The sequence below is a fragment of the Aquarana catesbeiana genome, linkage group LG08 (assembly GCF_042186555.1).
Source record: "Aquarana catesbeiana isolate 2022-GZ linkage group LG08, ASM4218655v1, whole genome shotgun sequence".
In the NCBI taxonomy this organism is placed as follows: Eukaryota; Metazoa; Chordata; class Amphibia; order Anura; family Ranidae; genus Aquarana; species Aquarana catesbeiana.
Genome location: NC_133331.1, coordinates 289,019,121 through 289,032,699, shown reverse-complemented (window position 1 = coordinate 289,032,699; position 13,579 = coordinate 289,019,121). Strand labels below are relative to the sequence as shown.

Below are 13,579 nucleotides of genomic sequence, written 5' to 3'. Positions count from 1 at the left end.
ACAGAGAGATTGTTCCCTCTATATAAAGCTCTGTGCTGATTGTCAACACAGGGCTCTGGGCTGTGATTGGACACAGCCGATCAGCAGGTCCCAGCCATGGATCATTGGCCAGGACCTGCTGACAGACTCCCGCATGGGCGCGGCCCTACAGCCAAGAAAACAGGCACCGTCCCACCAGTACGTCGGTCTGCCTATGCGAGGCGCTCATCCGCAGTACAATTGCGGCTGGCGATCCATAAGTGGTTAAAAATAAATAAATAAACAAATGGGACACGCATTCGCTGAGCCGCGATGAACGTTGGTTGTATTTTCCTTTAAATTGGGGGGGGGGGAACCGTCGACAGGCAGATCATAACCTGACATGCTGTCAGCTCCTGAATGCGCCCGTCACCCTGTCCGATCACAGCGGCGATCTAAAATAACGTCTGTGCCGTGGCAGCTATGCCCAGATCACACAGCGTACGCGCAGAGCTGCAGCGAGTGTGGAAAGGAATGCATTCTGTCAGGCGGAGTGACTTGCTGTCATTCAGAGGCCCAGGAGGTGGGACAGGAAGAGAGAGCAGCGCCGTCCCGCGAGGGAGCGTGAATGTACGTAACAAGTGTCACAGTGACAGGGAGCGGAGCGGCGGTGACATTATTAACCACTTCAGCCCCGGAAGATTTGGCTGCTCAATGGCCAGAGCATTTTTTTTTTTGCGATACGGCACTGCGTCGCTTTAACTGACAATTGCGCGGTCGCGCGACGCTGTACCCAAACAAAATTGCCGTCCTTTTTTTCCCACAAATAGAGCTTTCTTTTGGTGGTATTTGATCGCCTCTGTAGTTTTTATTTTTTGTGCTATAAACAAAAAAACACAATAATTTTTATCCTTTTGCTATAATAAATATCCCCAGTTTTTTTTTTTTTAAAAAAAGCAGATTATTTGTCAGTTTAGGCGTATTCGTATACGTATTCTTCTACATATTTTTAGTAAAAAAAAAAATCGCAATAAGCGTGTATTGATTGGTTTGCGCAAAAGTTATAGCGTCTACAAAATAGGGGATAGTTTTATGGCATTTTAATTTATTTTTTTGTTTTACTAGTAATGGCGGCGATTTGCGATTTGTATCGTGACTGCAACATTATGGCGGACACATTGGACACTTTTGACACATTTTTTGGACAATTGACAACTATACAGCGATCAGTGCTATAAAAATGCACTGATTACTGTGTAAATGTCAGTGGCAGGGAAGGGGTTAACACTAGAGGGCGGTCAAGGGGTTAACTATGTTCCCTTGGTGTGTGTTCTAACTGTAGGGGGAGGGGACTGACTAGGGGGGATGACAGATCGTGGTTCTTAGCTATTAGGAACTCACGATATGTCTCTCCTCACAGAACAGGGATTTGTGTGTTTACACACACACACACACGTCCCTGTTCTGCCTCTCGTGCCCGCGATCGTTCGCGGCCGGCGGTCATCGCGACCGTCGGCCACGAGCATCGGCACCCCTGCGTGCGCGCGCCTGCTATGCCGCTTAATGGAGCCGACGTACAGCTACGACGGCTCGCGGGATCGTGCCAACCTGCCGCAGTATAATGACGGCGGCTGGTCGGCAAGTGGTTAATCTGCAGGATGAAGGGGTTACTGTGCTGCCACTGGTCACTGAGGCATTAGCGACCAGGGGCAGTCAATGAACCTCTTTGTCCTGCATTAGTGGCACCAGTGCCAGTGTTAATTAACCCCTTCAATAGCGGGCACTTTCACACCCCCTTCCTGCCCAGGACAATTTTCAGCTTTCAGCGCTGTCACACTTTGAATGACAATTGCGCGGTCATGTGACACTGTACACATAGGACATTTTTATAATTTTCTTCCCACTAATAGAGCTTTTTTTTGGTGGTATTTGATCACCACTCTGGATTTTTATTTTTTGTTAAACAAAACTAAAAAAGACCGAAATTTTTTGAAAACAAAAAAGTTTTTCTTCGTTTGTGTTATAAAACTTTTTTTTCTCCTTCACTGATGGGCACTGATGAGGCTGCACTGACGGGCACTGATGAGGTGGCACTGATGAGTAGGCACTAATATGTAGAATTGATGGGCACCGATAGGCTACACTGATATGCAGCACTGATGGGCAATGATAGGCGGCACCGATGGGCACTGATAGGCTGTCTCTGAACATACGACCAGCGTTGTGGACTGCTAACAGTCCAATTCATGTGCCAAAGGCACCCTCCAACAGGATTATTCCATAACCACTTCCACTAGCGGCTCTGATGAAGGGGGAGTCCTTAGTCCCCCGAAACACGTTGGCCTCTTTTTACTGCTGAAACTTCAAACAAAATACAACTTGCCTTTATTGGATAGCGCTCCTTTACTCTCTTTTCTTTCACATTATATGCAGAGTCGACCTTAAGGCCGCACACCGAGGTAGCAGCCCAAGCCCAAACAGGGCTCACTACCACTTTTTTCTTAAACTGGGCACGGACCTCTGGAAACCAATTGTTTCCTTCTGCCCACACTCTACCAACCTACAACACTGACTGATCGAGTCATTCCAGCGCGATCTACACCCACTCTTCTAAGGGCACTGATGGTATTTGATCACCACTGGGGTTTATTTTTCATTTTTTTGCTAAATAAATAAAAAGAGACTGAAAATTTTGAAATAAAAAAAAAATTTTCTTTGTTTTTGTTATAAAATTTTGTAAATAAGTAATTTTTCTCCTTCACTGATGGGCGACGATGAGGATGCACTGACGGGCACTGATAAGGCGGCACTGATAGGCACTGGTGAGGTGGCACTAATACGCAGCACTGATGGGCACTGATATGTGGCATTGAAAGGCAGGACTGATGGGGATTGATAGGCAGCACTGATGGGCACTCATAGGTGGCACTGACAGGCACTTATAGGCGGCACTGTGTCCAATCACAGCTGATCACAGTGTAAACAGAAAGAGCCATTTATCGGCTTTTCCTCCACTCGCGTCTGATAGAGGAGAGCTGATTGGCTGCTCTCCTTACAGGAGGGGGTCTGCGCTGATAATCAATCCCCCCCGAGGATGCCCACCCAGGACCACCAGGGATGCCACCCATGGCCACCAGGGTTGCTGACCATGGACGCCCACCCAGGGCCACCAGGCAGCACTGATGGGCACTGATAGGTGGCTCTGATAGGCAGCACTGATGAGGAGGTACTGGCAGGCTTTACTGCTGGGGACTGATTGGCATCTAGAATGGGCACTGACTGGCACCTTTAAAGTTAATACCTGGTGGTCCTGGGTGGCATCCCTGGTGGCCCTGGGTTGGCATCCATGGTCAGCATCCCTGGTGGCCATGGGTGGCATCCCTGGTGGTCCTGGGTGGGTATTCTCGGGGGGGGGGGATTGATTATCAGTGCAGACCCCCTCCTGTCAGGAGAGCATCCGATCAGCTCTCCTCTACTTGCGTCTGTCAGACGCGAGTGGAGGAAAAGCCTATAAACGGCTCTTCCTGTTTACACTGTGATTGGACACAGCTGATCACGTGGTAAAGAGTCTCTGTCAGAGGCTCTTTACCCAGATCGGGGATGCAGTCTGTCAGACTGACACACCACATCAACGATTGCCGCGCAGTGCTCCCCCACGGACGTGCGATTGTGGGTTATCCTGATCACATCATATGACGTGAAGGAACACTTCCTGTACCAAGGTCACATGGCCATACTGCACAGTCGCACACTCCCAGGAATCCAGAAGCATAATATGGCTGTAGCCTGGTAGGAGATAGCACACAGCCACAGCGCAGCGAGTCGTTCAGCATAGCCTAACAAGGACGTGCATACACATCCATAGACCTTTGGCTGCAATACCGGAATCAACCACCGGGGTTCTTAGACCAACAGCAACCAATAGCAGCAGAATCGTCACTTCTGGTTGGACTGCAAGCCGCAATCCCAACCCTGCGCTGGTCTCTTGCTTCTGGATAGGCCCCCAGACAGCCTAGCAGCCAGATGTGCCCAGGATAGGCCTAAACTCTGGCCTAGCAGCCCGGGCAATATGACACATATCTACCCAGACAGCCGTCCAGGTGGCACAGAACACAGATCACCTGACTCTACCCAAATATATAGGTTCTCCTATCAGGCCAAGGGATTTAAGAAAACCCCTGCCCATTGGCTAAGACACCCCATATACTTATAATCTGACCTTGCAGTGTGCTTGTCTTATCTAATGCCACCAAGTGCCCGCCCACCTAGCGGCAAAGGAGAGAAGTGCAGCAATTACAGACTTAGGGTGAAATCAATGTATCCTCAACAATTAGCCAAGGTAGCTATACCTGGCAGGTAAATTTAGGAGCAGCTCTGCCTAAACACCAGGGTGCTACATCAGGTTTTTTGGACCTAGCCTATCTACCTTGTAATATAAATAAGGGGGATGGCTGGGTCCTGAAGCTTCGTCCTACGCAGAAAGATGCTGTGACTGCTGCAAAGCACCAGCTGCACGTTGCAGCCCATTGGAGGCTGCAGGCTTGCCAAGCTTGGGGGAACACCAGTCATGGACTACCACCTTGTGGAGGTATGCCTGGGCAGCCTAGTAAATTAGCCAGGGATGTTCCATTACCAACGTTCATGTTAAAACGGTACAAAACAGATTACAGCGCACACATACAAAAATGACATTTATCCTACAAGGCTAGTTAAAAACACCTGAACATATTCAAAAATACAGGGGTTTGGTCACACTATATGGTCATATAGTGCTAAGCCCACTTACTGCGACAAAGTATCCCGAATTAGTGGGTACTAATTAATTAAGTTGCATTAATTGTCCTGATGCTGAGAGAAGGCAGGAACCACTTTCCGAAGAGCATGACCTCTGACTTCCCGCAGTTGACCTTTGCCCCTGAAGTTTTGCCAAAGTCCTCATAGGTCTGGATGAGTGTGTCGATGGAGCGCTGGTCAGCACAGAACACCGCCACGTTGTCCATGTAGAGTGAGCACTTGACCTCCCATCTGTCCGGTCCTGGTGCGGTGATCCCTCTGATCTCTGCGTTCCATCTGAAGCTTTGGGCGAAGAGCTCTATACAGCAAAAAAAAAACCTTTTTTTTTAAAAAAAAAAAGGCCGTGGTTTGTGAACACACATCAAAAACTCCACCCGGTGCCAAAAAAAGTGCACACATATAAAGAGTGATACCGAAAACATGCAGCGGGTGTATACATAATCCTCCAAAGGAGAAGGACCTTAACCCTGATCCCCCAGGGCGTTAGGCTCCAGACCGGGACTGAGGTACTTACATTTGGTTCATCTGGCCGAAACCAGACAGACCCCATTCTTTGGAGGGTCTGCCGAAACAGACCCACCCAAGTACTAGGTGGGGCTCCCCCGAAGGGAGACCCCATGAGAGAGGGCGAACTAAGCCAGAAGGCCATGTCCACCCTCTTCCAAGACTTTCAGGGCTGGCCCAAGGACCTACACCCTACCAGTCACACATGCAAAAACCATGTACAACAAAAAAAGACAAAAAAAAATTTCCACCCATAGCCCAGCCGCATGGTGAAGAAGAGGAGGAATTAACGAGTGCACGCATGAGGTCTGTGCTATGTGGATGGTGGGACCCCATTCTGTCACTGGGAGTGAGGTAACAGAGGTACGCTGGATTGGTAGAGACTGAGAGACAGAAATGGTTTGTTGCTCAAGGAACCTCAAGAAACCTTTGGAGGAACCCTGGATGAGAAAGGCTAGACTAGGCAGTCATATATTTCTCTGCCCTTGGTGGGAGTGGAGATGACCCCATCTAAAAGGATATGCAGTACATACACACACAGCACAAGGATGTCTTCACACTATGAGGTGTTTCTCTGGGGCTGCAGTTCCTCTGAGCTCCACAAGGTGGAGATCTTCTCACTTCTACCTGGACAGGAAGTCTCTATGGAAGATAGGAAGTGATGTCAGCTACCCACAGGAAGTTCCGGGTGAGAGGTGAATCGGGAGGAAGTAGAAAGGAGACATTGTTGGAGGTGGCAGTAGAGGAGGTAATAAGATCTTATTTTCTATTTACACCCAGTAACCCCCCGTCATGTTCCGTCCTCTTCCTCCATAGTCACTGTGACGTCTTTTATCTCCAGCAGATGATGATACACACATATATAGTGTGGAAACCTAGATTAACCCCTTCAGGATCAGAACATTCCCCCACTTATGGGGCCAAAACTTTTTCGACATTTTGGAGATATATTCTAGCAATATGGTCCTCTAAACTAACAGCACCCACTCACAATACATTGACAAGACCATGACCATCCTGGCCATACATTATTATATTATTATTATTATACAGGATTTATATAGCGCCAACAATTTGCTCAGCGCTATAAAAATGAAGGCCTACAAAGGGCAATTATTACAATACGCAGCCAACACAATGATGGAGTGCAGGAGTATGGAGCATAGAGCCCCTTATATTGCTGGTCAGGAGGAAGAAAACCTTCCCCGGCCTGCCATGAAGAATATGTTCCATCATTGTTGTCAAAGTAAGGAAAATACTAAGGATTCTGAGGGACATAGGGGAGCTGAGGGGCCCTTGAGGGGGACCTTTCAGCACTTCAAGAAGACAGAAGAAGGATGGTATTTATCATTCCTTGTCTGCAGATCTAAAATGTATCAAAACCAGTTCAGGCACAAAACAAAACCCAACAGAGAAAAGGGATTTTCTGATCCAGCAGGTCAAGAGGGTCCTGGGACCTCGAAAATGTAGAAAACACTGTGTTCCCATGAGGGAAGTAGTTCTTAAATGTACAGCAACCCTCCTATAGCCCCCCCCCCACACACACACACACACACACACACATCCTATTATTGTGTGACCAATACCATCCAAATAATCCTTACCTTTGTTTCCAAAAGTTATCCATCTACACGGAGACCTGTATAGATCAAATGGCGGCACGAATGAAGATGGAGGAGGACTGCAGTCACATGACCACAGCGATGAGGATGGAGGAGGACCGGAGTCACATGACTGAGAAGATACTAAACCTCACCCTGGAGATCATCTACCTGCTGACCGGAGAGGTGAGGAGGATTCTGGGAGGTCACATGACATCACTCTTATCTCTATTAATAAAACACAGACCTGACTGGAGAGGTGAGGAGGATTCTGGGAGGTCACATGACATCACTCTTATCTCTATTAATAAAACACAGACCTGACCGGAGAGGTGAGGAGGATTCTGGGAGGTCACATGACATCACTCTTATCTCTATTAATAAAACACAGACCTGACCGGAGAGGTGAGGAGGATTCTGGGAGGTCACATGACATCACTCTTATCTCTATTAATAAAACAGACCTGACCAGAGAGGTGAGGAGGATTCCGGGAGGTCACATGACATCACTCTTATCTCTATTAATAAAACACAGACCTGACCGGAGAGGTGAGGAGGATTCGGGAAGGTCACATGACATCACTCTTATCTCTATTAATAAAACACAGACCTGACCGGAGAGGTGAGGAGGATTCTGGGAGGTCACATGACATCACTCTTATCTCTATTAATAAAACACAGACCTGACCGGAGAGGTGAGGAGGATTCGGGAAGGTCACATGACATCACTCTTATCTCTATTAATAAAACACAGACCTGACCGGAGAGGTGAGGAGGATTCTGGGAGGTCACATGACATCACTCTTATCTCTATTAATAAAACACAGACCTGACCGGAGAGGTGAGGAGGATTCTGGGAATGTTGTATGAAGTTACTGTTGTTGTTTCAATACAGAGTTTGCCTCCTGTGAAGCTTGGTGACCATCTGACCATCACCGTGACTCCACCTCACTCACTGACTCCTGAGAGACACAACATGCAGAAGATTCTAGAAGTAACCAAGAAGATGATGGACCTGCTAATGGGAGAAATGAATGGGGCTGGGAATTCTGGAACCGTAACTACTAAGGAGGAAGGGGAGTATTTAGAAGGACACAAGGATCTCTACAAGGACGTCATGATGGACAATCAGCCACCCCTCACATCACCGGGTAAGAGGAGACTTTATTGTAAAGGAGAGAGCAGTACGGAGGGTCCACCTAGATCCCCCATCATCTGATAAACACATAGAAACAATGTATTCAGTCAGTGTGTGTGTTTCCTACAGATGGATCCAGTAATGGGAACCCACCAGAGAGATGTCCCCGTCCTCTGTATTCCCAGGATTCCACACAGGAAGGTCACACCATCCCTCACCATCATCAGGTAGATGAGGAACAATCACAGATATTTATTGTTTATACACAAACATGTTCATTATAATAAATATCTTATTAAATTTTAAGAGTGGAAACCTCGGGGATTATAATATTGTTGTTAAAGAAGAGTATAAAGAGGAGGATGAGGAGTATGGAGTGGTGAAGGAGTTTTCAGAAGGACACAAGGATATGATGGAGCCACCTAATACCAGAACCTCACCAGAGAGATGTCCCCGTCCTCTGTATTCCCGGGATTCCACACAGGAAGGTCACACCATCCCTCACCATCATCAGGTAGGTGGAGTTGAGGGTCGGGAATATGAAGTGATTGCACACATTGTGGAGACAGTCTGGTGAAGCTGTGTATAGTAACCAATCAGTTTCTACCTTCAGCTTGTTCAATTAGGTTTTGACAATAAAACCTGGAAGCTGATTGGTTACTATACACAGCTGCACCAGATTCCGTGTGCTCCAGTTTTAGTAAGTCCCCACCCTGTGGATTTTGTATGTGTTGTCACAATGTTCAAGCCTATATGTTACAGATGTTATTTTCTCTCATTCTCTTGGTTTAGGGTGAAGATCTGATAGATGTAAAAGTTGAGGTTAAAGCAGAAGAAGAAGAGACGTATGTGAGGGATGATCAGCAGTCTATGGAGGAGGATGGAATAACGGGGACATTTATAGAGGAGGACACTCCTACAGAGTTTCCTCAGAGCTCTCAGACGGGTGAGAAGCCGTATTCCTGCCCTCAGTGCCGGAAATGTTTTTCACACAAGTCCTATCTTATCATACATGAAAGGTGTCACACAGGCGAGAAGCCCTACTCTTGTTCCGAGTGCGGGAAATGTTTTGCAAAATCCTCAAATCTTGTTACACATCAAAGGTCTCACACGGGGGAAAGGCGGTATTCCTGCCTTGAGTGCGGGAAGTGTTTTTTAGTTAAGTCACATCTTTACAGACATCAGAGAGTGCACACGGGTGAGAAGCCGTATTCTTGCAATCAGTGCGAGAAAAGTTTTTCGGTGGAGTCCCATCTTTACACACATCAGAGATCGCACACGGGCGAGAAGCCGTATTCCTGCCCTGAGTGCGGGAAAAGTTTTCCAAGAAAAACACACCTGGTGATACATCACAGGTCCCACACGGGGGAAAAACCGTATTCCTGCTCTGAGTGCGGGAAATGTTTCATAGACAAGTCCTCTCTTAACAGACATCAGAGATCTCACACGGGGGAGAAGCCGTATTCCTGTCCTGAGTGCGGGAAAGGTTTTACGCAGAAGTGCAATCTTTACTCGCATCAAAGATCTCACCTGGGGCAGAAGCCACTTTTCCCTGAGTGAGGGAAATGTTCCTCTCTGAAGTCCTGTCTTCCTGTACATCAGGGGTCCCACACAACCCTCGAGGTGTATTAGTGCCTTGAGTGCGGGAAATGTCTTGTATATGAATGTTGCTGGACCTCACAGCCTCATAGTAGTTTACATTAAAGAAGAAGTATAGGCAAAACCTTTTTTTTATTTTTTATTTTGGATAGAACCTGTAAGGTTTATTTTCGCCATCTGTGTCCCATTGCGGAGATTTCCCTTCACTTCCTGTCCCATAGCCAAAACAGGAAGTGAGAGGCAATCCCTGCAAATTAAGGAAATCTCTTGGGGACCCCCTCAGGTCACAAGAATTAGTGTGCTCATTGGACGTATTCCCCTCTATTGCTTTCTGGGGACAACCCACAATCTGGGGTTTTCTTTCACTTTCAATGATAGGGGTAAACAGGGCAAAATAGAGATGAGGGTGAATCTCCCTAACGAGGGTGCAGACAGCAATAAAAACTGACAGGTGTTCTAATCCATCTCCACTTTATCCAAAACTAAAAAAAAAATGTTGCCTTTAGTTATCCTTTAAATCAGTGGTCTTCAAGCTGCGGCCCTTTGCTTGCTTTTATTGGTAGGAATCGTGCCCCATCATTGGGTCCCATTGTTGGTATGATTGGTAGGAATTGTGCCCCATCATTGGGTCCCATTGTTGGTATCATTGGGAGTAATTGTGCCCCATCATTGGGTCCCATTGTTCGTATCATTGGTAAGAATCTTACCCCATCATTTGGTCCCATTGTTAGTATCATTGGGAGGAATTGTGCCCCATCATTGGGTCCCATTGTTGGTATCATTGGGAGGAATTGTGCCCCATCATTGGGTCCCATTGTTGGTATCATTGGGAGGAATTGTGCCCCATTATTAGGTCCCATTGTTGGTATCATTGGGAGTAATTGTGCCCCATTATTAGGTCCCATTGTTGGTATCATTGGTAGGAATTGTGCCCCATCATTGGGTTCCATTGTTGGTATCATTGGTAGAAATTTTGCCCCATCACTGGGTCCCATTGTTAGTATCATTGGGAGGAATTGGGTCCCATTGTTGGTATCATTGGGAGGAATTGTGCCCCATCGTTGGGTCCCATTGTTGGTATCATTGGGAGGAATTGGGTCCCATTGTTGGTATCATAGAGAGAAATTGTGCCCCATTATTAGGTCCCATTATTGGTATTATTGGTAGGAATTGTGCCCCATCATTGGGTCCCATTGTTGGTATCATTGGGAGGAATTGTGCCCCATTATTAGGTCCCATTGTTGGTATCATTGGTAGGAATTGTGCCCCATTATTAGGTCCCATTGTTGGTATCATTGGTAGGAATTGTGCCCCATCATTGGGTTCCATTGTTGGTATCATTGGTTGAAATTTTGCCCCATCACTGGGTCCCATTGTTAGTATCATTGGGAGGAATTGTGCCCCATCATTGGGTCCCATTGTTGGTATCATAGAGAGAAATTGTGCCCCATTATTAGGTCCCATTATTGGTATTATTGGTAGGAATTGTGCCCCATCATTGGGTCCCATTGTTGGTATCATTGGGAGGAATTGTGCCCCATCATTGGGTCCCATTGTTGGCATCATTGGGAGGAATTGTGCCCCATTGTTGGTATCATTGGTAGGAATTGTGTCCCATCATTGGGTCCCATTGTTGGTATCATTGGGAGGAATTGTGCCCCATCATTGGGTCCCATTGTTGGTATCATTGGGAGGATTAGTGCCCCATCATTGGGTCCCATTGTTGGTATCATTGGGAGGGTTGGTATCCCATTGTTGGTATAATTCGAAGGAATTGTGCCCCATCATTTGGTCCAATTGTTGGTATAATTGGGAGGAATTGTGCCCCATCATTTGATCCCATTGTTGGTATCATTGGGAGGAATTGTGCCCCATCATTGGGTCCCATTGTTGGTATCATTGGTAGGAATTGTGCCCCATCATTGTGTCCCATTGTTGGTATCATTAGGAGGAATTGTGCCCCATCATTGTGTCCCATTGTTGGTATCAATGGGAGGAATTGTGCCCCATCATTGTGTCCCATTGTTGGTATCATTGGGAGGATTAGTGCCCCATCATCGGGTCCCATTGTTGGTATCATTGGTAGGAATTGTGCCCCATCATTGGGTCCCATTGTTGGTATCATTGGTAGGAATTGTGCCCCATCATTGGGTCCCATTGTTGGTATCATTGGTAGGAATTGTGCCCCATCATTGGGTCCCATTGTTGGTATCATTGGTAGGAATTGTGCCCCATCATTGGGTCCCATTGTTGGTATCATTGGTAGGAATTGTGCCCCATCATTAGGTCCCATTGTTGGTATCATTGGTAGGAATTGTGCCCCATCATTGTGTCCCATTGTTGGTATCATTAGGAGGAATTGTGCCCCATCATTGGGTCCCATTGTTGGTATCATTGGGAGGGTTGGTATCCCATTGTTGGTATCATTCGAAGGAATTGTGCCCCATCATTTGGTCCAATTGTTGGTATAATTGGGAGGAATTGTGCCCCATCATTTGATCCCATTGTTGGTATCATTGGGAGGAATTGTGTCCCATCATTAGGTCTCATGTGCCCTTGGAGTAACGATGGGGCACATTTCCTCCCAATCACACAAACGATGGGGCATAATTCCTACCAAAGATACCAAGAAAGGGGCACAGTTCCTTTCAATTATGCCAACAATGGGGCACAATGATGGGGCACAATTCCTCCCAATGACACCAACAATAGGACACAATTCCTACCAATGATACCAACAATGGGACCCAATGATGGGGCACAAAACCAACAATGGGACCCGATGATGGGGCACAATTCCTCCCAATGATGCCAACAATGGGACCCGATGATGGGGCACAATTCCTCCCAATGATGCCAACAATGGGACCCGATGATGGGGCACAATCCCTCTCAGTGACACCAATGATGGGGCATTATTTACTCCAACTGAAGTCGGGACATTTTCTACTCCCATTGGCCACAGTCCGGCCCCCTTAAAGTCTGAATGACAGTAAACTGGCCCTTTTGTATAGAAAGTTTGAAGACCCCCTGCTTTAAATCAATAGAAAACATTCAACCAGTTTAGCACATAGCCCAATAACATTCGTTTTTTCACTCCCGTTCACACAGTAGGAATATATATGCGCTTTCTTTGGGTGAATTGCTGTGCAAATCTTTCATGAATAGACCCCTAAATGTCAGGAGACCTTTACTTAAGGGTAGAAAGTATTCAGCTGCTAAATGAGTGAACCCCTCCTAGCATTGTAATTACCAGGCTGCAGCTAGGGGGAGCTCTAATGTATAGAGTGTGATCACAGGAGAGGGATCCCATCTGGCTCACATTAACCCTTGCAGGCCAGAGCTGTGTTTGCAATTTTTTTGTACACGTTTAAAAAGCACATTTTGGACCTGAAGATTAGTTTAAACCCCCCAAACCTGTATTTTTCTGAAAGCAGAGGCCCTGGAGAATAAAATGGTGGTGATTGTTAAGGTGATTCTGCTTAATATTTGGGTTTATTTTCTGCCCCCCCCCCCCCCCCCCCCCCAGGGGCTTTTCTAGGCTGTGATATTTTTCTACAATACTTTGTTATAATAATGTATCACGTTGTGTATTGTAAGTCATTTTCCTGACCAATCGGATTTCTACATTTTACTATGTCCTGATTTTGTGACTGTAATCTTGTGAAAAATAAACTTACAATAAAATTGTTTTTGAACGAAAAAAACAAAATTGTGTGTGTCGGTGCGATGATGACAAATGTCGGGTTCCGAACATTGCTCATAGGTGGCGCTATAAAAGCCTTGACAGGTCATCCGTTTAGTGGTAACCATCAATAATGGGCCTGGAATTGTTGCTCTCAGTGTGGCGTGTACGGGGACATGTAACGTGTATTGAGCAATCAACATTTTCAGAAGTAGTTCCCCCTAACGTGCGTTTACATTCATTTGTGCGTTTACATTAGGGCACAAAAATTTTGGGGGGGGGGGGGTGATCTTTCTTTCA

At 46.5% G+C, this 13,579-nt stretch overlaps 1 protein-coding gene across 1 annotated transcript in view; it reads left to right on the top strand.

The window, feature by feature from the left end:
- Positions 1 to 13,306, top strand: part of LOC141106784 (uncharacterized) — a 70,377-nt gene extending 57,071 nt beyond the window's left edge. Inside the window, exon 14 of the mRNA XM_073597712.1 lies at positions 8,992 to 13,306. Within this exon, the coding sequence (XP_073453813.1) occupies positions 8,992 to 9,555 (564 nt within the window). The 3' untranslated portion in view covers positions 9,556 to 13,306. The remainder of the gene's footprint in view (positions 1 to 8,991) is intronic.
- The last annotated feature ends 273 nt before the right edge of the window (positions 13,307 to 13,579 follow it).